This window comes from Chelonia mydas, chromosome 4 (assembly GCF_015237465.2).
Source record: "Chelonia mydas isolate rCheMyd1 chromosome 4, rCheMyd1.pri.v2, whole genome shotgun sequence".
NCBI lineage: Eukaryota > Metazoa > Chordata > Testudines > Cheloniidae > Chelonia > Chelonia mydas.
The window spans coordinates 26202730-26224724 of NC_057852.1; the positions used below are offsets into that span (position 1 = coordinate 26202730).

At 42.6% G+C, this 21995-nt stretch overlaps 1 protein-coding gene and 1 pseudogene across 5 annotated transcripts in view; one reads left to right on the top strand and one right to left on the bottom strand.

Annotated features, from left to right (window-relative positions):
* Positions 1-1641: 1641 nt before the first annotated feature.
* Positions 1642-6451, top strand: LOC102931766 (annotated as a pseudogene).
* Positions 6452-14209: 7758 nt separating this feature from the next.
* UNC5C (unc-5 netrin receptor C) overlaps positions 14210-21995 on the bottom strand; it is a 345359-nt gene continuing 337573 nt past the window's right edge. For all 5 annotated transcript variants that reach the window (XM_037896935.2, XM_037896936.2, XM_043545436.1 and 2 more), the window contains 2 exons: positions 20067-20245; positions 14210-19541 (listed from right to left, as the gene is read on the bottom strand). In XM_037896935.2, the coding sequence (XP_037752863.1) occupies positions 19376-19541; positions 20067-20245 (345 nt within the window). In that variant the 3' untranslated portion in view covers positions 14210-19375. The remainder of the gene's footprint in view (positions 19542-20066; positions 20246-21995) is intronic.

Here is a 21995-nt window from a genome sequence, read left to right on the forward strand (position 1 = left end):
TGAGCCCACCTGGAGCAACTGTTGGAGTGTTTTACCCTCTTGTATGAGAACCTCCAGTGCTTGATTCCTTCTGGTCCTGGGCTGAAATCTGCTCCTCCAGCTCAGTAAAATTTCTTGGTATGGGTGACTGTTCCTGCCATTCCAGGAGAAGCCATAGAGGATGGTGTACTCTGACCAGACATTGATCGGCACCTGGATGTGGTGGTGGGCCAGGTGGCTGCTCTCAAAACAGGATCTGGAAAAAGGAGTAAATGGTGAGGTGGCAAAATTTGCCAATACAAATCTAATCAAGATAGTTAGGTCTTTGAAGTCTATCTGGGACTTAAGAGAGGATCTCTCAAAACTCAGTGACCGGCCCACAAAATGGCAGACGAACCTTCAATGTTGATAAATGCAAAGTAATGCACATTAGAAAACATAATCCCAACTATACCTACGAAATGATGGGGTCTGAATTAGATGTTGCTGCTCAAGGAAGAACTTGGAGTCATTGTGGATGTTTTTCTGGAAATATCCACTCAATGCGCAGCAGCAGTCAAAAAAGCAAACAGAATGCTGGCCATCACTAGAAGGGATAGAGAATACAACAGAAAATATCTTATTGCCCTTATATAAATCCATGGCATGCCCACACCTTGAATACCGTATGCACATGTGGTTCCCAATCAAAAAAGATCTATTGGAAAAGGGCAACTGTCAAGGCTGATTCCCCACTCTGGCACTTCCAGTGCAGAAGGTGGAGGCCTGCAAGGATTCTAAAAATTAATACTGGCCACTGCAGCCTTGTAGTAAACTTCCAAGGTTACCACTTCTCTCTCTGACCTTGGATGGATAGATGCTGCCACCACCAAGTGCAAAAACCCCTTAGGGAATTCCTCCCTGTGGCTTACCCTCAAGCCCTTTCTCACACACCCCTTTAGGAAAGAGCTGAGAAGAAGACAAAGGAAATCAGCTGTTGCCACCAGCTAATTAAACATCATAGGCACAAACCTCTTAGGGACACAAATCCAAACCTGTTCTTCAAAGTAAATTTTATTAAATGAAAAAATACATCTGGAACTCAGGCTTTTGCTAGATTTAAAAACCCCACTGTTAAAAATTAAACATCAAGAATAACCTTCCTGAGGTCCAGCTTAATGGTTACAAGCAAAACAAAAGCATTTGGGGTTAGCGCAGAGGCGTTCACAAGCCAATAAGAAATAAACACCGATTAAACCTAACTGGGTCTTTCTAGACACTTCCTGATCTACTTATTTGAAACCCCAGATACATAAGTAAGTAGTTCTAGGTATGATCTGATTTTTCCATACCTGGCTTAAAGCTTCTTATAGCATTGCTGCTTGTGTCTCCTCTCTCCAGAGAACAACAAAGGAAAGTGTGTGTGTGGTTCTCTCCCCACCCCTGCAATTTTAACAAGTTCCAGCCCTCCCATTGGCTCTTTTGGTCAGGTGCCCACTCCCTTCCGTTTGTCTGTGGACTTTTTAAACCTTTACAGGTAAAGCAAGTAGAGAACAGCTACTAACAGGGATTTTTATAGTTGGCTGGCTGGGTGTCCATAAAAGGGGGCTTCCCCCTTCATTTATCACTGCAACAAAAATTATTAGGGGTGTGGAATGGCTCCTGTATGAGGAGAGAGATAAGATGGACTTGGAAAATAGAGTAAGGGGACTATGATAGAGGTTTATAAAATCATGACTGGTGTGGAGAAAGTGAATAAGGAAGTGTTATGTACTCCTTCTCATAACACAAGAATGAGGGGTCACCAAATGAAATTAATAGGCAGCCAGTTTTTTCTTTAAAAAAGGAAGGCATTTTTCACACAATGCAGAGTCAGTCCGTGGAACTCTTTGCCAGAAGATCTTGTGAAGGCCAAGACTATAACAGGGTTCAAAAAAACTAGATAAATTCATGGAGGATAGGTTCATTAATAGCCATTAGCCAGGATGGGCAGGGATACAGCTGCTGGCAAAAAGAGGCTTGGGACTGTGAGTGACAGGGAAGGGATCACTTGATGATCATCTGTTCTGTTCATTCCCTCTGGGGCACCTGGCATTGGCCACTGTCAGAAGACAGGGTACTGGGCTAGATGGACCTTTGGTCTGACCCAGTATCGCCATTCTTATGATCCATTCTCACTTGTGAAGAATGAGGCAGAAAGCAATTCTGATATGGTCAGTGCAACATGCTGCTACTGGTGAGAATGGGGGTGCAGGGCACTTTACAGATTGGGTAATGGTCAAGTAGAAAAGGGTTCAGTATGTAGTGAGAATGTGGGTGGAGGACTACTACCAGGTCTCTAGTTTATGTCCCTTACTCCCATCCATGCTGGAAACTGGCACAGGTATGGAAGGAGGGTGTTTACCCACACCCCTCGGGCATACTAGCCTACTCACACTCTTCTTGCCTTCAGACACATGCTTCTGGGCTTTCGGTGTGGACAATAGAGGGCTATGGACACCTCTACAGTTCTCAGGGTAGAGGTACCCTTAGAAATCCACACCCTCTGTCACATTACCCGGGGTCTGGCTACTAACCAACTCTTAAACAACAAGAGACAAAATGTTGGGATGATCTGTCCTGCTGTCTGGGGTGGGTCACAACAGTGCCAACTTCTGAGTAGACTGTGTCAAAAAGCAGGGCAGATGCCCCAAACTCGTTGTATGATCTACAATTGGATTTCATCAACCTAGTAACAAATGAACTCCAGAAGCATGATACCAGTCAGTCCCATTTGGTTTTCCAGTCTGTCTTGCCACTCAGGCAAGCTAAACTTAGAGATAGATCGTTGCCATACACCAAAGATCATGAAAGATTCAGGTTGTTTTCAGTCCCAAGGGACCACTTACCCTCGGTCAGATCTCACACCACAGACAACACTTGTAGCCAGCCTATAGTCAACAAAGGATTTAACTAGGAAAAAGAAATGAGTTATTTACAGGTTAAAGCAGGCATTAATTATATATAACAAATGAGTTAGTCTATGGTATTAAAAGTTTCCAGTTAATGTCAATCTGGATTCAGTGCTTACAGATGACTAAAGGATCTCTGCTTTTTAGCTTCAGCCCTGTGAGTCTGAACAGCAAAGAGCTGCCATGAACGCTTTTTTTTTTATATCTATCTTTATTTCCTTCTTCCAGAATTCAGGCTGATGGGATGAGCCCTTTTGCACCTAGCCCATGCAGGAGCAGTTAACAAGTCTTTGTATGGTGGTGATCCATGGCCCACTTAGTTTTGGTAGGCCCTACTGCCCACTGGAATGACTTTCCTAGGGATTTAGCACTAGGTAAAGACTTCTTGTTTGTTAATTATATAGTTCAGAACAAATATTTTAAAGCTATATAGCCAACACTGAAGTATCATTTTATAGCATGGTCTATAGACATTAGAAGTAGGATTCATACACTAGTCCTTAGGAAAGGCTTGCAAGTCCACTACCCATCTTAATTATACCAACACACACAGGTGAGCTGAACTGGTTTCAAGCAATGAGTTTTAGTGCTTGGCTGAGGCCTAAAAGCTGCCATTTGATCTGCCAGTGTCGCAACATAATCCAGGAATTCATGGCAAAAGTTCTGTATTTTCCTCTTCTTGAGAGCATATCAGACTTCAGTGAGGAACCCAGAATCCTAATATCCTTACAAGGAGGAGTAATAGGTCATCTAAACTACAAGTTACCAAACTATATATAAATTAGGGGTGTAGTTTTTGTTGTACTAATATAGCTATACTAGTATGAAGTACCTTATACTGGTATATCTTATGTTGCTTCCTGAACAATATATTCCAGGATACCTGTTACTGCAGCCATTCTGCTAGCAGCTAACTATGCCACTGAAGTAGCAAAACCTTGTAGTGCAGACAAGCCCTGAGCAATGAAAATGTGATGCTTGTTGATCCGAGAAAGACGTGACCTTCTCAATGTGAATAAAAATCTACAAAGACTAAACTTGACATTCGCACTTGTGAAGAATGAGGGAAACACTTTGGGCCTGACCCTTCAAATTTATGTGCATTGTAATTGTGCGGAATTCAGTGTGCAGTAAGTGGGCATAGGACACTTGTGGATGTAAACTGACTTAATGCAAAACTTGCCATTTCTCCATGCAAATACTTGATTTGTGTGTGCAGCTGTAGTAATTTTTTTAAAACATGGGCACTTAATCCACTTGGCAGGTAGCCATGCAAATGTACAGTACTGCATGAGCCACCTGAAATCTCCTATGGTTGCCTAAGCGAATAAATATTCTGAATGTGTCTAGAAAGGAAATTCTCAAGTAGGTTATCAAACAGTTTCATGCCTATAAACTGTAAAGCACTTAGCTGACAAGTTGCCAGAATAGAATGTTATGTGTACTCACGGTTGAGACTGGATTTCTAGAAAACTAATCTGGAGGCATCCTAGAAGTGACTTTAGTCCTCTTGAACACTGAATATAAGGCTGACCAAACAGCAAATGTAGGCGGGGGAGGAAAGGCTGGGGTCTAAGCACACAGCTAATAAACCGATAGGAACACTGAACTCCTGTAACAAAAGTAAAAAACAATAAATGGGCTCCAATAATCGTTTGTTGAAACTGACACTTTAATAGAAGCCTGTGTACATTCCAGGGTTCATGTGTCCTTTCATTTCCATACAGATTGTAGCCACAGGGCTATGTTGGACAGATGACCGTGTTCTGAAAGGTGGTTTCCCAAATATAGATTACCCAGTCCTTCCTGGCCATGAAGGAGCTGGGATTGTCAAGAGTCTTGGCGAAGGAGTGACTTTTGTGGCAATCAGGTATGGGAAATAAGGATTCCATTTTGAAAATGGAAGCCAGAAAGCTGTCTGTAACCTACACAAGAGGTCGAGGGCTTGTTCATGCACCACTGAAGTTAATGGGAGTATTACGATTGACTCCAATGGGAGCAGGAGCAGGCTGCTACTGTATGAATATTCAATGAAGTCAAAATGTAGCTTTCTAATATACAGATTAATGATTAGTGCTAGATCAGCATGCAGGTGAAGGGGAAGCAAATCTCCTTTAGGCCTTTTCTGGTTCTCTAACCCAGATTCTAAAATGTATTACTCAATGGTTGCCTGCTCAGTACAAAGCCATCTCAACATTTTCACTCAGCAGGGGGACTACTGGCTTTCTTTCGTCTAATGAGCACTGGGAGGCCACCAAGCAAAACTTATTAAATTTCCTGTCACTGGAATAGAAATAACTTGGGTAACAGGGCCTATATTAAGTTGAGACTTGCAATTCATCCTTTTGCTTACAATTGAATAGCTTTAAGGAAGAAAATTCACCTCTTGGATGGAGTATTCTTGATAGTTATCTAAAATTAGATGAGAATTCTTAAAGCTTAGCTGCTGTTAAATTTTGTGAATAAACTCTTTGTACACTTCAAGTACTAAAAATGATGCTTCCCTATCTCCAGCTGACAGGTAAAGCAGACTTTTTTCAGAAGACCGCATAATACAAACAATGCTTGATTGAAAAGCCAGACAGACTTGTTGCCTGGCAGTTAATCATGAGGCTGTTTGGTTCAGGAGCATTTAAGACCAAATCTGTTGGCCTTTTCCTAAGAGACAAAGTCTCCTCTCTCTCTCTGTCTCCCTCAGTGTGGTGAATGCAGCTCCTGTTTTGAATCCTGACATCAACTGTTGCCTGAAGACTGAGTCTTTAACTTTGTTACCTATATCTCACCCACTGACAATATTAGCCATGCCTTAAAGAACTGTCAAGTCTGGATGTCTCCCAGCCGCTTCTCTGAGTCACAAGAACTGCACACTCACCTCCCAAGGGAAGCAGATCCACTGATTCCTGTGGATAATCAGCACCTTTGTAGAATACAGTTGTGGCCAATTCTGTCTCGGCAAGAATTGCTGCTGCGTCGTCTCCTCTGAATGAAGTCTGTCTGCTTGGTTGTGGGTTTTCCACTGGATATGGGCTGCCATCAATACTTGTATGTACTTCTGTGTACACAGGCCATTTTCAAGGACAAATGGCATAATTGCTTTCTTAGCATATTAACGAATTGTATGTAGCAGAAATCATTTCCATGTGCCATCTTCAGTTGAGGAGGAATTAGCCTCTCTGGCTGTAAGTCAGTTGGTGCTTTCCAGATCATTGGGATGGACATCAACAAAGATAAATTTTCCAAGGCTAAAAGCCTAGGAGACACTGAATGAATAAACCCTCTAGACTTGAAGAAACCTATTCAGGAGGTGCTGTTTGCCTTGACAGGACATGGTGTGGACTACTCTGCCAAAGTCCATTGGCAGTGCATACTCATTAGTGGCCCAATGTTAGAGCAAACCTAACTAATATGGTTCCCATCTGGTGGCTGGCCTTGCTGTTCATGTGTTCTTCACAGGTTGTCTTATCTTCAGACCAACACACAGACCAATTCAAGTAACCACTCCCTGAAATAAAACATGGCCAAGCCTGTCCTTATACAGAGAGGAAGGAGTAGACTTTTTGCTATATAAAGGAGATGGATAAACTGTGGTAAGTTTTTTTTTATTTCTAAAATTTTAGACTACAAATTCTTACAGAAATAAGTCTCGAGTCTATCTTACCTTGTAGTACTGAAAGGAAGTCTGTTTTCATAACAACCTTCTAACTTCCTCTGTCTTGTATAACAAGACCTCTGCCTTGACATCCTGCCACATGGGTTCTGGAAGCTGTGATGTAAATAAGACCCATGGAAGGCTAGACTGTGTGCCACACGCAGAGAACAGGAGGCCCTGGCAATAGCAGGGAAACTAGTAAACGTGATACAGAGATAATCCTGAAAAGTGACCCACACCCACACGCTGCTGAAGAAGACTTAATATTCCTAAGGTCACTAACAATCTAACTTGTCCTGTTCTGACTACTAAACTTTTTTCCTGTATCTGCCAGTGGGGGGCTGTTCCAGAACCTCTCCTCTGATGGCTAGAAACTTCCTTCTGATTTCCAGGCTAAATCTGTTCATGGCCAGTTTATAGCCCCATGTTCTCTTGTCCTTTACCAGAGAGGGTCAAAAACTATTACAGCTATTTACCCTCTAATCTAGTTATAGAGAACAATCTTACCCCTCTCAGCCTTCTCTTGAGACTATAAAGCCAAGCTCTTCTAGTCAAATGAGACTAAACAAGCAAAGTCCCTCCATTTCCCTGATCATCCTAGTAGCTCTTGTCTGTACCTGTTCCAGTTTAAATTAAGATCTTGAACATAGGTGACCAGATTTGTACACAATATTCCACATGAGGTCTGAACAATGTCTTGTACAACAGCACTAACTTCTCCCCCTCTACTGGAAATACCTCTCCTAATTACCTCTGAGGGTCACATTTGCCTCTTTCAAAGCCACATTGCACTGGTGGCTCACATTTTATGATCAACCCACACACCCAGGTCACTTTCCTCCTCCCTTCCAACTGAAGAGCCCCAACTTGTAGAAGAAATTCTTAAGAAAACCTAAGTGCATGACCTTGAACTATGTACTATTTAATTTCATCCCATTTCTGTTACTCCAGTCTACAAGGTTGCCCAGATCTCTCTGTATAATATTTGGATCCTCCTCTTCTGTATTGCTGGGGCCCCCCACATTTATCAGCAAACTTCATTAGCATACCTTGGTACAAAAAGTAGAAGTAACAAAAGTATTGGCTAAGATCCTTGATCTCCACTACTAACCTCCTTCCAGTCCTATAATTCCCTTTTTCAGCACAACCAGTTACCTTCAGCCAATTTCTGATCCACCTACAATACATGTCTTGATCTCCATCTTCCCTAATTTAACTAATGTCCCATGTGGTGCCATGTCAAATGTTTTACCAAAGTACAGTAGAGCAAATACAATTGCACTTAAACTCTTTTTTCAAAAGAAATTAGGATAGTTTGGTATGATCTACCTCTGGTAAACTAGTGTTGCATTACATCCCCTTAACATTTTACCTCTAAATTTTTTTTTCACCATTTGCTCCAAAACCTTGCAGACTACTGAGGTCAGACTAACAGGTATCCAATTACCTAGATTACTCCTTCCTTTTTCTCCCCCCCCCCCCCCCCTTAATGTAGGTACATTAGTTAGACTTCAGTTGTCATATGGTACTGCTCCCACATACACTTATTAAAAATCCTTGTTACTGGACTAGCGGTGTCAGATCCCCATTTTTGGGATGCAAATTCTCTACAACCCCCCAACTTAAAAGCTTAGTATGCTCTTTTCCACCTCTATTTTTAGACTCTTTCCCAGCAGACATACTGCCTTAAACACATTCCATATTATTGAATACTGTTTTCATTTAGTGTTGGGGCCATTATCTTTAATCTCGTTCCTATCCACACTGTAGCAACCCAACCTCTAGCATCCTTTTTTCTTTATAGAATTTTGTTTTATTTTTACTCTTCTAACCTTTTTCAGCTGATCAACTCCTCTTGTCCATTCCCTATGGACTCTCTGCTTACTACTAACCTTCCTGAGAGGGTGACTCATCCAGCTTTTTTCCTACAAATTCCTTCCCCCACCTACCCTTTGTCTAGATTTGAAGAAATTAAAAGCCTCCTCCACAGTTAAGTCCTTCAATTATCTGGTCGTGCTGACTTCTTTGTGCATCAAGGACTGGTCAAAATGCAACAGCTTGGCAATGGCAGAGAACAGAAGAGGATCCATTTCCCAGAATGGTATTTTTCCACCCCACAGGTTATAGGTTTTTATTTAACTTTTTACAGAGACAGAAGAGGTGTCAACAGAGGTTACCTACATGATCTCTGGAATGGTGGTTGAAGCATTTAGGGACATGAATCTTTTTAGCACATGGCACATGAATATCTTGTGGTGATGACTACAACAGTGCCATGCAAACACCTGGTCTCTCTTTCTTGTGACATTGTAAACAAGAAGCAGGTAGCATTATCGCCTACAAAATGTAACCAAACTTGTTTGTCTGGTAGGGTGACTGAACAAGAAGTAGGATTGAATGGACTTGTAGCCTCAAGTTTTTACATTGATTTGTTTTTGAATGCAGTGTTTGTACATCTACATTTGTAAATGCAACTTTCATGATAAAGAAACTGTACTACAGTACTTGTATTAGATGAATTGAAATACTATGTTTACCTTGAATCTTTGTATTTAAAGAAAGTGAGCACTGTACTCAGTTTTGTAATTCAATATAGTTGAAAATGTAGAAAACCTCCAAAAACATTTAAATGCTCTTCAATTGAGTGCCATTAATTTTTTTTTAAATTGTTTGACAGACCTAAAAGTTCAACCTTGTGTTGCTATGGGTCTACCTCTGATGCAGGACTGGTTCCACTAAAGTTGATGGAACTGTGGGGTCTTGACTTGGCAACCTCCATAAGCATAATGGTAAAAACCAAAGCGACATCTGCGTAGTCAACAGTGTTTATCCACTGCTTGTATTTTGACCAAGATCTGTGCTCATCTGGCATACTCAAAGGGTGCAGTATCCTGGATGGGTTACACTAATCATATTAAAGAAGTTCTGGATTAAAATCACAGATGAGTTTGATTCCCCATAGTTTAAATTCCAGGGTATTACTAATTAAGAGGCCTCCTGTTTTTACTGTTTCTCTCCCTCTGTGTGAAAGTTGCCAGCTGCTAATGGTCTTAGTACATCCTAAGACAATCTGGTTAAGAAGTATTGCTTTGAGAACCAACTACTCACACAGACTCAAAGTGATACTTTGTAATAATAAACAGCACAGACTCCCCACCCTTTTTGTTGTATTTATCTTGCTGTGTTAACTAGTGTGATCTAAAATAGAGATAGATAGGATGTATGTGGATGGATGTTTGGCATGGATAATAAATAAATGAACAGGGAGGTGCCAGTTTAAGAATCCAGTTTCAATCAGCTGAAGAACGCCTCAAGTGGAAACAACTAGAGGACCCCCAGGGGGCAGACTGGAATCCACCCAACAGTCCCAAGGATGGGAGAACCCAAGAACAAGATAACATCTGGCAGCATGGGGCCATCAGGAATATGCCATCTGCTGGCTGATTCAGCAACAGCATGATGAAGCAATTCCCATAGACTGGCATAGGAAGAAATTCCTATTAAAAATGGGACTCTAGAAAGTGAGAACTTTGGGGTCTGATTCTGCAAACCAACTTATAGGAGCATCAGATGTGCATCTAACAAGGCCCTCCTCATGTCCATGCCACCTGGGCAGTGGCTTGGCAAGAGCAACGATAACAACCTTGCAGAACCTGTGTGTATGAATGAATGTGAATAGAATGTTATAGCTATAACTGCTTACTAAGATTCTTTCTGCATTCACAATAAAATGTGGCATTTTGCCTTATTCCCTTTTAAGATCCTGCTAGTTTGTCATTGGTATAACAGTTTGTCTGTCTTCAAAAATGCTTTAGAAATGAATAAGCACAGGGCCTGATTCCACACCCCACAATGCAGAGCACTTGCACAGCCCATTGATTCCAAGGGGATGACTACTCAAGCAACTAAAGGGTAATAGAACCATAAATTGTCTGACTCACCCTGCAGTAGCTTAGTGGGTTAGGATTGGTAGGATTGCTTTCTGACTGATGAAAGAACATTGATCCCTTGTGTATGGAAGACCTTGTAAAGACACATGCATGTTTATGGGGAAACTTGAAGGGGGCATGAAATAGCTTTCAGCTATTTGAAGACTGGCTTTTGAAACTGATCCAGGAAGCTGGGTTCTTCCACTGCTGCACCAAGCGTGAAAAGACATTAATCCAGTTTCACCCCTGGTGAAGTCAGAGGCCAACCAAGTTAAATTTAGTCCTCTCTCAGGGTTAAATTTAACCCTAATAATCTCAAGTCGGGGAGGGGATGAAAACATCACTCATGAAGTAACCTATCTAATAAAGGCTGCACAGGTCTCCAAAAAAGAGGCAGAGGCGAGGGTAAGCCTCTAGCCAGCATTTCAGTTGTAGTGATTCACGTGGTTCTTTAAGGTTTAAGTAGAGCTCTGGTTTGAGCTGGGCATAGTGCAGGAAGGAGCCATGCTTCGTCCCCCACTGCTTCTATGTTTTTTTCCCCCCCATAAATCAGACACTGGGCCAAGCTGTGTGTTTCCTCATGGGAAGATTGGGTGGGGTGAGATTCACCAGACCACTTCATGTCTGCCCTGAACTAGGCTTTTAACCTTGGCAGCTGGGCATTGGGTACATTTTCAATATTGGTCTTGATTCTGATCTTCCCACCCATCCATGCCATATAGCTCCATTAGGACTAACTCCATTACTTTTGACTCCACACCAGTGTATGGTAATTGAGGAGAGAATCAGGCTTAGTGTCTAAACAGGGGACTCTCAACTGCTTCCCTGAAGTAGGCAGTATCTATCGTTAACTCCAAGCATTCAAAAATCATGAAGGCTTTACATTATTTTGGGTTTTTAATTGCTTTCTGGTTTCTGTACCTTCTGGGTGTACTCAAGTCGTGTTCAAGCTTTTCTCTGCAATCATGGTAGCTAGAAAACTACTCAACTCCCCTTCAGTTTTAATAACTCTAGGAGCTGGGCCTCTGAGGAAAAAAATCAGATATTGCTAGATGTGAGGTTGGCAACAGTTGCCCTGTGGGTGTAAATAGTTAGTGTGCAAAGCCTTGAATGAGAGGCCTAGCATACTCTTACTAGTACAAAACCACCTCATTTCAAGAGGCATTTCATGATTGTCCCTGTCTATCAATGGGAGAAGAGTTGAATATTGGCTTCAGCCATCTGCTGGGATCTGATATCAGATGCATCAGTTTACACAGTGCAGGCAGCCCAAGAATGAGATCCTCGCCTCCTGAGCTCTTTCTGTGCTTAACCCTCCACTGTATTGAGGTATGTAAACTTTTTTAACCTGGTACAATGGCATTTTCCTCCCCTATGGAAGAGAAAACAGTAAAATTAGCCTTCCACTGTCCTGGCTGCTCCTAAAAGGAATGGTAGACTCTACAATCCTGAGCAGTACCATCTGGGCTTATCTCAGCTAATCAATTCCCTGGCAGTGGTCACGCCTTGGTCTCTTCTGTTCTTTGCCTGTGGTACACAACACTTTAGCCTTCTGAGGACTCGTAGTTTAAGTCCACCTAACACTATTGGGTGAAATGTAATGCAGTGGGGCTATATGGGAGGTCAGAGTAGGAGGATCTCAGGGTCCTTATGTGGGTTTAAAATTAAATAACTTGATAGTTTATTATTATAGGTTCTGCTCTTGTGAAGCTTTTCAAGGCTACTGGTCTGCTGTGTGGTAAAGGAATATGACACCATTCCCCCAAAGCCTCACTAAATACACCTGTGCTCTAGGCATATTTCTTTCAACTTAAGTCCAAATTTTGCCCTGCCTAACACATTTGGACACAAACTTCCATTGTTTACTCTTACGTTGATCTTAAATGCTGCAATAATGGCCGGACCGTGCTAGACACTTTGTTACTCATGAGAGTCTGATGGAGGTACAATAACCAAAAACACATTAAAATACTGATGTTCAATCCCCCCAAATGGATCTTAACTCAAATAGTGGTAACCACATGGTCCTGCTTCTGCAGACTCTTCTAATTTCTGGGTTATAAACCCCCCAGGGGCTGTGTGTCAGTCAGATGCAACACCTTGGACAGGCATATTGAAAATAAAAATCTCAGCATCTATTCATTCTTTTCCCCTCCCCAAATTTTTTTAGTTTACTTCAAATTGCAGGACATGATGTCCCTCCATAAATTTGTTGTACTGATCCCTGCTTCTCTTGTGCAGCATTTTAGGAGTAAGACTGGGTCCTGGCATATGTTTATATCCAAAAACCACTTTGCTTGAGGACACGGATGTGCAAAAATATAAAAACAAACAGCACCTCCCACCTTCCAAGATGACAGTTCAAAGAGCACAAAGGGATGCTTATTGGGACACCAGGTTGTTTTTTCTAGTTGCTTATAAATATAATTTATTACCTGTTTAAAAATTCTTTCTTACACTTTGTACATGTCAGGCTGACAGAATAAATGCAGGCATTTACAAACAGAGGGAAGGAGAAAAAAGGGAGAAGAGGCACACTCAGAACTAGTAAACCACACCTCCACTGTACAGCAATACAAATAATGCAATGGCTAGCACTTCTCTGTTAGTAATTCTTTAGAAAAGGAATTGCATAGAAGATACAGCAACAGGAAAATGAAAACCAAACAAAATACATCTTGGTATCGAAACATCACGCAAAAAAACCAAATTCCCACAACCTTAAGTAACGTGTCTGTAGTGGAACTGTGACATACCTTCAAAGCATAGGCCACGCAAGATTTTCCTTTGTTAGAGACCTCTGTGTTTTAAAAAGGTATTGACTGGGTGATCTGCCTGTCACTATTCAGTATTAAATGGAAAGAGGGCATTTTACTAAATGAAGTCAAACTTGTACATCCTGTACTACAGCTGGGGAGAACAAATGCTCAATAGTGATTGTGTTTTATGCCCTGCTCTGGAGGGGTTGGTGGATGATGCAGGGGTTGGAGAATGAGAGCCCACCATGTAGTTCGCTCTTTATAGTCTTGTTTATTTTGTAGGCTTATTTCTTTTTAGGATCCTTGGTTTACACATTCCTGTAGATTGGTGGAAATGGCCACCTAAGCTCTGGCAAACAAAGCTAGCTGTTCTCAGCTAAGGCTTGTTCTGCCCCTGGATGCCACCAGAAATCAAAATTTTCATCCAGAAATCGATATCCTGCTTTGAATGATGTGACATCTGGGTTCTTAAAAGAAAACCCAGCAGTTAGCTTGGTGCTAGAACTATTGAGTCTCCTGCAATGAGAAGGTCAAATCCAGAGTACAATACACACATAGCAATTAATTTCTCTGTAAACAGTAGCAAAGACTAACCCACTAATGTAATGTACACTTTCACTGACATCATAAGAAACGCTAAATACCCTTTCACCTATAGAGATGAGTGAAATTATTTATATTTTTTGTATAGGCATTGCTTGAAGAGGGTCTTTGAGACATACCAAGCTTAAATGGGGGGTAAGTGAATGAGTTTGTAGCCAGAGATGAGCTCACGCCACCACACAGAGTGTTCAGTTCTGGGGGTTTAGTGAAGGCCCATCTCCATGCATTATCTTGGCAGTTACCAACGCTCTTAGTACTGAAACCATTACCTCCCTCCTGCCACAGCTCTGCTTACCTGAGCTTGCAGTGATGCTAAACGCTGAATTTTGGGACATCGCTTTCACTTTTTTTCCATTGGAATGAAATGGAGCGTGCAGACAAGGGATTGTAACTTCACTGTAGAGTCCTTTCCAAAGCAGCAGCTAGGCTGTTGGGAAGTAGGAATCGCTTATTCAACCACCCTTATCTGCCATAATAGCTAAGGGCCTCTAGCACTTACAATAAATATCCTTTATTGCCCTTCAACTTTGCATTCATGTGAAATCCCCACCTTGATGGGAACATAATACTGCAACCTGCCTTACAAAACTTTGCAAGCTAAATGCTCAAAATAGAGATGAGAAATAGCAATAAGGGTGACCCTGAAGTGAATACCTGGTTGGAGTCCCTCACAGGGGAAGGTGTAAAGGCTCTGTTTTCATTCATAAACCACTTGCATCCTCAGTCTGACTGACCTCTGAGGGTGACTAGTCATTTCAGGGCCAGCCACCCAATCAGAAAAATACCTGAAAAGATTTTCAAATGCTCAGTAAGGTAGTTTACAAAGTGCCCTGAACTTAGGATCAAACAGACTCAACCGCATTATCTTGTATAAAATTAATCTAAGTGCTGTAGTCACTACTCTGCTAAAACATACAACAAAGTCTAAGAGGTTAAAAAAAACCCCAATCCTATTTTGGGTAGCAAGACAAGAATCCCACCAGGACACTATCCATGACGATAGGTTTACTCTGTGTAAATACATCTATAGGTGATCAACAGAAATATCTTTGCTCTATATGCCTCCCAAACAGCTAAATGTCCTGTGAATGTTTACATTTCTGTCTTGGTCACTAACCATCTCCTACAAAATCAAATCCTGTCTGAAGAGACCTCAATTGCTTCAGAACGTACATGGTTCATAAAAATCATCATCATCGGGTCTCACACTGTTCAATATGATACAGCTGGTGTGCATGTAAAACTTACACGGGACTTATCCAGTACACTGACAGCCACCTTTACGAGGAAAACAACACAAAAGAACTCAAAGCAATGAGACTAAAACAACTCCATCCAATAGTGATTTTAAATCAGAAATTAAAGATTTTCTTCAAAGTCTGTAGATACTTTTTTATACATATATTTATACATAACATATATATTTTATTTATATCATTAGCAACCAACATGTAATGAGGAGGTGGCATAATGAGCAGCAAAATTGCAATAACTCAAAAACATGAGGTGGGCAATGAAAATATTAAGCTTCTTGAAAAAAAAAAGTAAAAAAAAAAGTAAATATGTTGAGGATAAGAAGCGTGCAGACATTTTTTAAACAAGCTGATTCACCCACTGTAAATGTTATGACAGTTCTTAAGAGTTGGTGCTGTCTGCACAACTGAATTGCCATTCTAAACAGCCAGCTCACAAAATGTATTTCCCTCCGGTAATATGTAAGGTAATCTTTATGAGTTTTAAGCTGGTGTCGGTGTTCCGTAAAGAGTATGGTCCTTAGCACTAGATGGCAGTGTGTACAAACATTCAGAGGTAAGGACTGCTTCTATTTTCTCCCATCCAAGGGATTTTGAAAATGTATCTCTCTTCCCCAAAAACACACCCCACCTCCATTTCCTCAGTGGAACGGATGCATATTGAATGTGGAGCACTCCAAGTGGAATTTAGAAAGATGGGTTTTGAGCTGCAAATGTATCTGCCATCCATGAACCACTTTGGCCTTTTTCGGGGTCGGAAGAAAACCCCCAAAACAAAGGAAGCTTGAATTGATGTGGAAGTTAAAGCGAGAAAGAGCTAAAGGTTTGGATGGGACTCAGAGGGGCACCAGATTCCCGAATCAGTTATCCAAGGAGGTGCGATTGCAAAGTACAACCGGTTACCTATCGCTAATCTTGAGCGTTAATTTATGTTGGACCATTCAACAGAAACATTTAGGCTAGACCAAAAGCCTATACGGTGTCATTAGACCCTGCCACCCATGTGAACCTACTGTAGGGAAGGGAAGTAAAGAGCACCTTTGTCCCTACACTGGATTACTTGAGATCTTTTCGGATTCCTGGACACCCAAGCAGAGGGGCTGGAAGAAGAATAGGCACAACCGTGGTTCTGAGTCAGGAGCACCTTTCTCAACAAGTGGCAATATTAGTTTGGACAGGCACTCACTCTCCATCCCCCTCAGATTATGGCTAAGCTTTTCCTACTGACCAATCCCTTCGCGACAAAGCGAGGGAAGTACATGGAGAATGGTCTTGACCTGCTGTCACAATTGCTTACAAAAATCACCCAGCTGTAGATTTTTTTTTTTAAACCAGACAACAGACACTCCGTCGGCAACTAGCGCTCCAACACCAAGCTTATGCTTAAGGCAGCTTAGTCTGTGCCTATCAGAAACTTCCTCTCATGGTTAAGGTGAGAAGGCTGCAGATTTTCTTACTGAGTGAAAATGTACAGTAGCGAGTTCAAAGGATCTTACAGGTTTATACCACAAAAGCTGTTCCTAGGAGGGGAAGGCAGGAGCTGAGAGACAGGAAAGCACATCAGCCTGTCCTGAAAGAGCAGCCCGGCAGGAGGAGTATGAAAGATGTACCTGCTTGGAGCTGAAAGCTGTAACTTAGGGAGGAAAACTGGGACACATCTTTCAGCCCCACTCTTACACCACTGAGGAGGAACAGAGCGTGGGAAAATGGTTAAAATTTTGCTGAAAGGCAGGGATTCTGCTTCCCTAAAGAGGGAGAAATGAAGGAGCCAGAAGGCCATAGATGAGGCTAGGTTAGGAACGCATATTGGAGACAAGAGGGGAGTGGCGGGGAAAGCTAGAGGAAATGGTGAGACTGAGCCAAAACCCACTCAAGTCTACGGAAAGACTTCCATGGGGTTTAGATTAGGCCCGAAAACAACAGGATTGTAAAGCAGCATATGAAAAGGATAATCAGGTTGAAAGCGCATCAGAGAGAGTACTCCACACTAAAACACAGGCAGATTCTGAAGGTAAGAACCTGTGCACACCAGCCTCTGAGTCTATATCTGGGTTTCACCACTTGTGAGTTGCTGGCAAACTGCTCTCCACCCAGGGAATGGTTTTATGAACATTGTCCTGCGTTTAATAAATACACTGTCGGTGATACTGAGCTGAAGCTAAAAAGCCTACGGAAATGTCAAAATGGGGAAAAGGTCAGACGAAATTCGCCTTCCATTTCGACGAATGACATTTCCACAGTTACGTTTAAAAATGCAGACTTTAAAACCTGAGGAGAAAAAAAATCCCATAGAAGAATATAAAGTGAGAATATAAATAAATAAATAAAATAACCAGGGTCTGGCTCGCTGGCATGGGTGAGAATGCTTTCCTAGCATTGGAAGTGAAAGGAAAAGTTAGGACGAAATATTGAAAGTATATGCCCTGCGTCATACAAAGGAGTCACTCTTCCCACTAAGCACAAAGCAAAACGAGTCTGCAAAGAAATGGCAACCAGAAAAACAACAGTTAGCTTTACTTGCCTAACTCCCCACATCAGCTGTTTGTGCACGACAAAATGGCCAAGAGGGACATGGGATGAAAACAAATGAACACATTCTACAACAGCGGTAATGAGTTCCAGCCGTAACTGCTGAGACAACTGTGAAGAGCATTTATCGGGTGTGGAAATAGCGAGGAGAAAGCTCCGCTGTAGGGCACAGTTCAACACCATTATGCCACACTGTCCTGTGGGGTGGAACTCTCATGGTCTCCAGTGGCACTTCCCTGCATGGAGGCAGAGCAGCAGTAAAGATCCACCATATGGATCACCCACAGCAGAATTTGCCCGTAGAATAAAATGGAGCACCCTCCCTGTTCCATAACTGTCCTCCACTAACATACACCTTTGATTAAAATCGAAGGGACTGATTTTCAGTGGGGCTGAGCACCCACAATTCACGAGAAGTACCTGCATACTGTTGCTACACGTGCTTCGGAAAATTAAGGTCTATGTGTGGTTGGTTTGGGAGGGTGTATTCACAGCATTGGCATGGGGCAGCCCCGGCTTCGAGCATAACAATGAGATGTTTGCTCCTCGAATCGTTAGTAAATAGGGGGCGTTGCAGAAGCTCACATGGTGCGATAGTTGGCACTCATTGAACTAGATCCTCTGCTGGTGTAAATCATTGACTTTAATTTACACCAGTGGAGGATCTGGTCCAGCGTACGCTAACCATGTGAGCGTGCCTTGTCAGCAAACCGAGGCCTTGGAGGGTGAGCACAAAGGCTGAAGAAGGGGAGGGAGGGTGGCATTTGAAAGGAAGTGTGTTAGAAGAACCCACGCAGTCCCAGAAGGGAGAGAACAAGTTCTGCCTACACTTGAATGATACATGCTACTGCTGACAAAATTAGAAATTAAAATAAAATAATAATAATCCTTGCACTAGATATTTATCGGTAAATAATCATTATAGCAGAATCTGCAGGGTTATTTCCTTCCACCCAACCCACGCTCCAAATTGCATCTCTCTCACGCACACACACTTTCTTTAAGAAGGGAGTGGGTTATATTGTGAGTTGAAAATGAATCCCTATCTTCCCTACAATCCTACAGCTATTTTTCACAAAGAACCCGTGGAATTCCCTTGGGGGAGGCGGGGAGAGAGACATGCATTCCTGCTTAGCACCCAGATTATCTGCTTTCCAGATGCACACGTTTCAGAACACTGGTCTTACAACCAGATCTAAGAAACAGAACAATGATGGGAGGATTATTTTGAGACACTTGATGCACGGATTTGTAGCTAAAGTCTGAATTTCACTGGAAATTGATCATCCGAAATAGCCACAACCAACTGTCCACAGCTTTGTCTAGAATGGCTTTAAACAAAAATATAAAGAGCCCTGGACAGTCTCCTTACCCCTGTCCGGTATTTGATGTAAACAATGTCCATAGAAACTGGGATTGTTAAGAAAGTTTATCCATACATCTGGATAGCAATAAAAAGCGTTTCCTAGGAAACTGTAAAATCCTGTACCAAGCAGTGTACAGCCACGCTGAGGGGAACGTTAGGTTGATTTATATTTTCAAGGTACAACTTTGCATGATTTCTTTTAGATCCTGTCATAATGTACAAGGAGAACATACGTGAAAGTCAGGGCTGATTTTTTCTTCTCTGAAATGTCTTTTGTGAAACTCATTGGTCTGGGTATTCATTTTGTTTCTTATTCATAGCTCATAGGGCAATACCACTCCCCTATTTCCATTCCTTCTTTTTCATTCCGAGGTTGCATCAATATTTTCCTTCTGCCGCTAAAGAAACAACTGTCTCGTGTCTTCCCATTTCTTCGAGGACTGCCGCCAACATGCTCAGGTTGCCATCGGGAAAATTCTGGGCTTCCCAAAGATCTAGGATCACGCCAGTAGGACTCGATTTTGTAGCAAAATAATTTAGGTACCTGCAACAGAATGAAGGGAAATGGTCCTCTAAGACTGGCTGCCACTGTCAATGCTGATTCAAACTATTCACAAACCACACCCAGTATGTACACTCTGCATGAGTGTTCACTGTGACTAGTCTGTAGGTCTTTGTACTGCACTTGTGCACGGAAGCCTTCTGCATCGGATCTTCAGCTGGTGTAAATCAGGGTTGCACCCCTGGCTTAAATAGACCTGGGCCGATTTACACCAGCTGATGGGGATCTGCCCACCTATTCACAGTTGGTACTGTCCTCTTGCCTATGTGGTGTATCCAAGCCCTGCCAGTTTGTGGGCCACTTACTCTGTAAACGTGCTCTTTGAGAAACTCCTCTTCCACTGAAGTCAATGGCAAATAGCCCACTGATTTCACTGGGACCAGGGTTGGGCCCTTAACAAGGACAACAGAGAGCGAGCTCACTTCCTGCGCACATACCTGTCTATAACAACAGCCCTTACGTAGTCACTCAGCCACGTTGTAGAGTTCACGCAGGCAACACACCCACCTGTCCAATTTCAGTTTGTGGGCCAGCATCCTCCAGTCATGGCCCCTGGTCTGCGGGGCATCAAGGCTGCTGCAGAGCTTTTGTCTGATGGGCAGGGGAATACTGAAAGCGCTCGGTCCCACTATGGTGGTGATGGTACTTGCTGAATCCATGAGAGGATAATCAATGCCAGTAGGTTCCTAAGTTTTGTAGAAAGGGGTGGGGGTGGAAAAAAAGCAGTGTTGTTACTGAACACAAAAGCAATCACGAAGCACAAAGTCAGAATCCTATTGCTCTCGTTAGTGGAGGAGCAGCCTCGTGCTAATCAAGTTGTATATGCGCTTGATGTCAGTCAGCTGAAGGAACAGAAATATTTATCGCTAACTTTGCACAGGCAGCAGGTTTATCACCACTCCAGGCTGGTCTAGGTCAAAACCTCGGGCCCAGCTTGATCAGCTAATGTGATCATTTGCGGAGAAACACCAAGCTCTTTCTTAGGGCAGAATGCTAGCCTTAGAACTGTACAGTAGATCTCCGTGCCTTCCGTGTGTGGGAAACTCTCCCTGATGTGGGGAGCAAGGAATATCGGAGGTGAATTTTGTGGGGAAGAGCATTTGGAGTCAGATGACAGAAAAAGCATCAAGGGGCCTATGTTTCCCGCCCATGTAAATGAAAATATGGAAGGATTTACCGCCCAAAGATGCATGGTACTTGCGGGGAAGGGGTATTTTTGATACACCATTCCCTCTTTGGCATGGGGCCAGCCATGGTGGGCTGGGTACCAAGAGGTAGGGCAGCCCCCGTTGGGTAGTAAGGGGGAGACATTTCTCTTTAAATTCTCCTCTTCCTCACACACATGGAGAGACACAGATACAGAGCAAAGGCATCGCAGCAGCTTGGTGGACGTGCTGCTATTATCCCTCAGCGAGCACCCTGTGCTCTGGGAGTCTTGATGGGGGACAAACCATGGAGAGAGAATTGATGCCGCTCCAGGCATTAGCTGATCCCTCATTTTTATGCAGACCTCAGTCTGCACTATGATGTGGAAGGTTGAACGTGCTGTTCCCCTGCTCCTATTGCAACCCCACTCCCCGGCTCCCTCTTTTACACAAAGCCACGGGCTAACAAGCAACAGAGGCTTTACACAGAGGAGGAAGCATCCTGGCAGCCACCTTTCTCCTAAATCTACCCCTTGTGGTTTTCTTTGAAGTTCTACGCCCTTCTGTGTTGTCATCTGGCTGGCAGGAATAGGGGGAATGGAGCCATCTCAGGCTATTACTTTACACCAAGAGACACATATTTGACATACGTAACTGAATAATCTATGAATGACAGATCGTGGGTCCTTTGAGGCAGGGATCTTGTCCATCTCCTTGTCTGAAAAGTGTCTTTAGCATGCGTTGGGTAGAGAGAAACCACCACCATAACAGTTAATAACATCGGGTAACTCTCGCAAGCTCTGGAGGTTACGTTCTTTTAGGATCTTATCCAAACAAGTCTTGAGACTAAATTTTGGTTGCCGATGTCCAGAGAACAGACTGTCCTATTAGATCTAAGTTTCTTTGTCTGATAACACCTCAAGAACATCCATGCTAGTATTCTGGCCCGTCTGCTTCTGGGCCCAGTCACAACCCAGAAGGGCAGGATGTGTAAGTGAAAAAGGGTGAAGGGAAAAAATGAACCAGACATTTTCAATGATGCAGGAAAGCTTAGCTGGGTTCAGATTTTTTTTTTTTATAATCCCAATGAGATCACCCTTTTAGAAGATAGAGGATCCTTCTTAAAGAGGAGGCATATGCTCAACCTAAACCAAAATGGTAATGGCACACATAATTAAAAAGGGTGTAGAGTATTTTTTAAACTAAATGGCTGTGGGAAGGCCAACAGGTGAGGAGGAGCACACAGTTCGGGCAGAGATGTTTCTTAGGGATGAATTTATTAAAGGGGAGG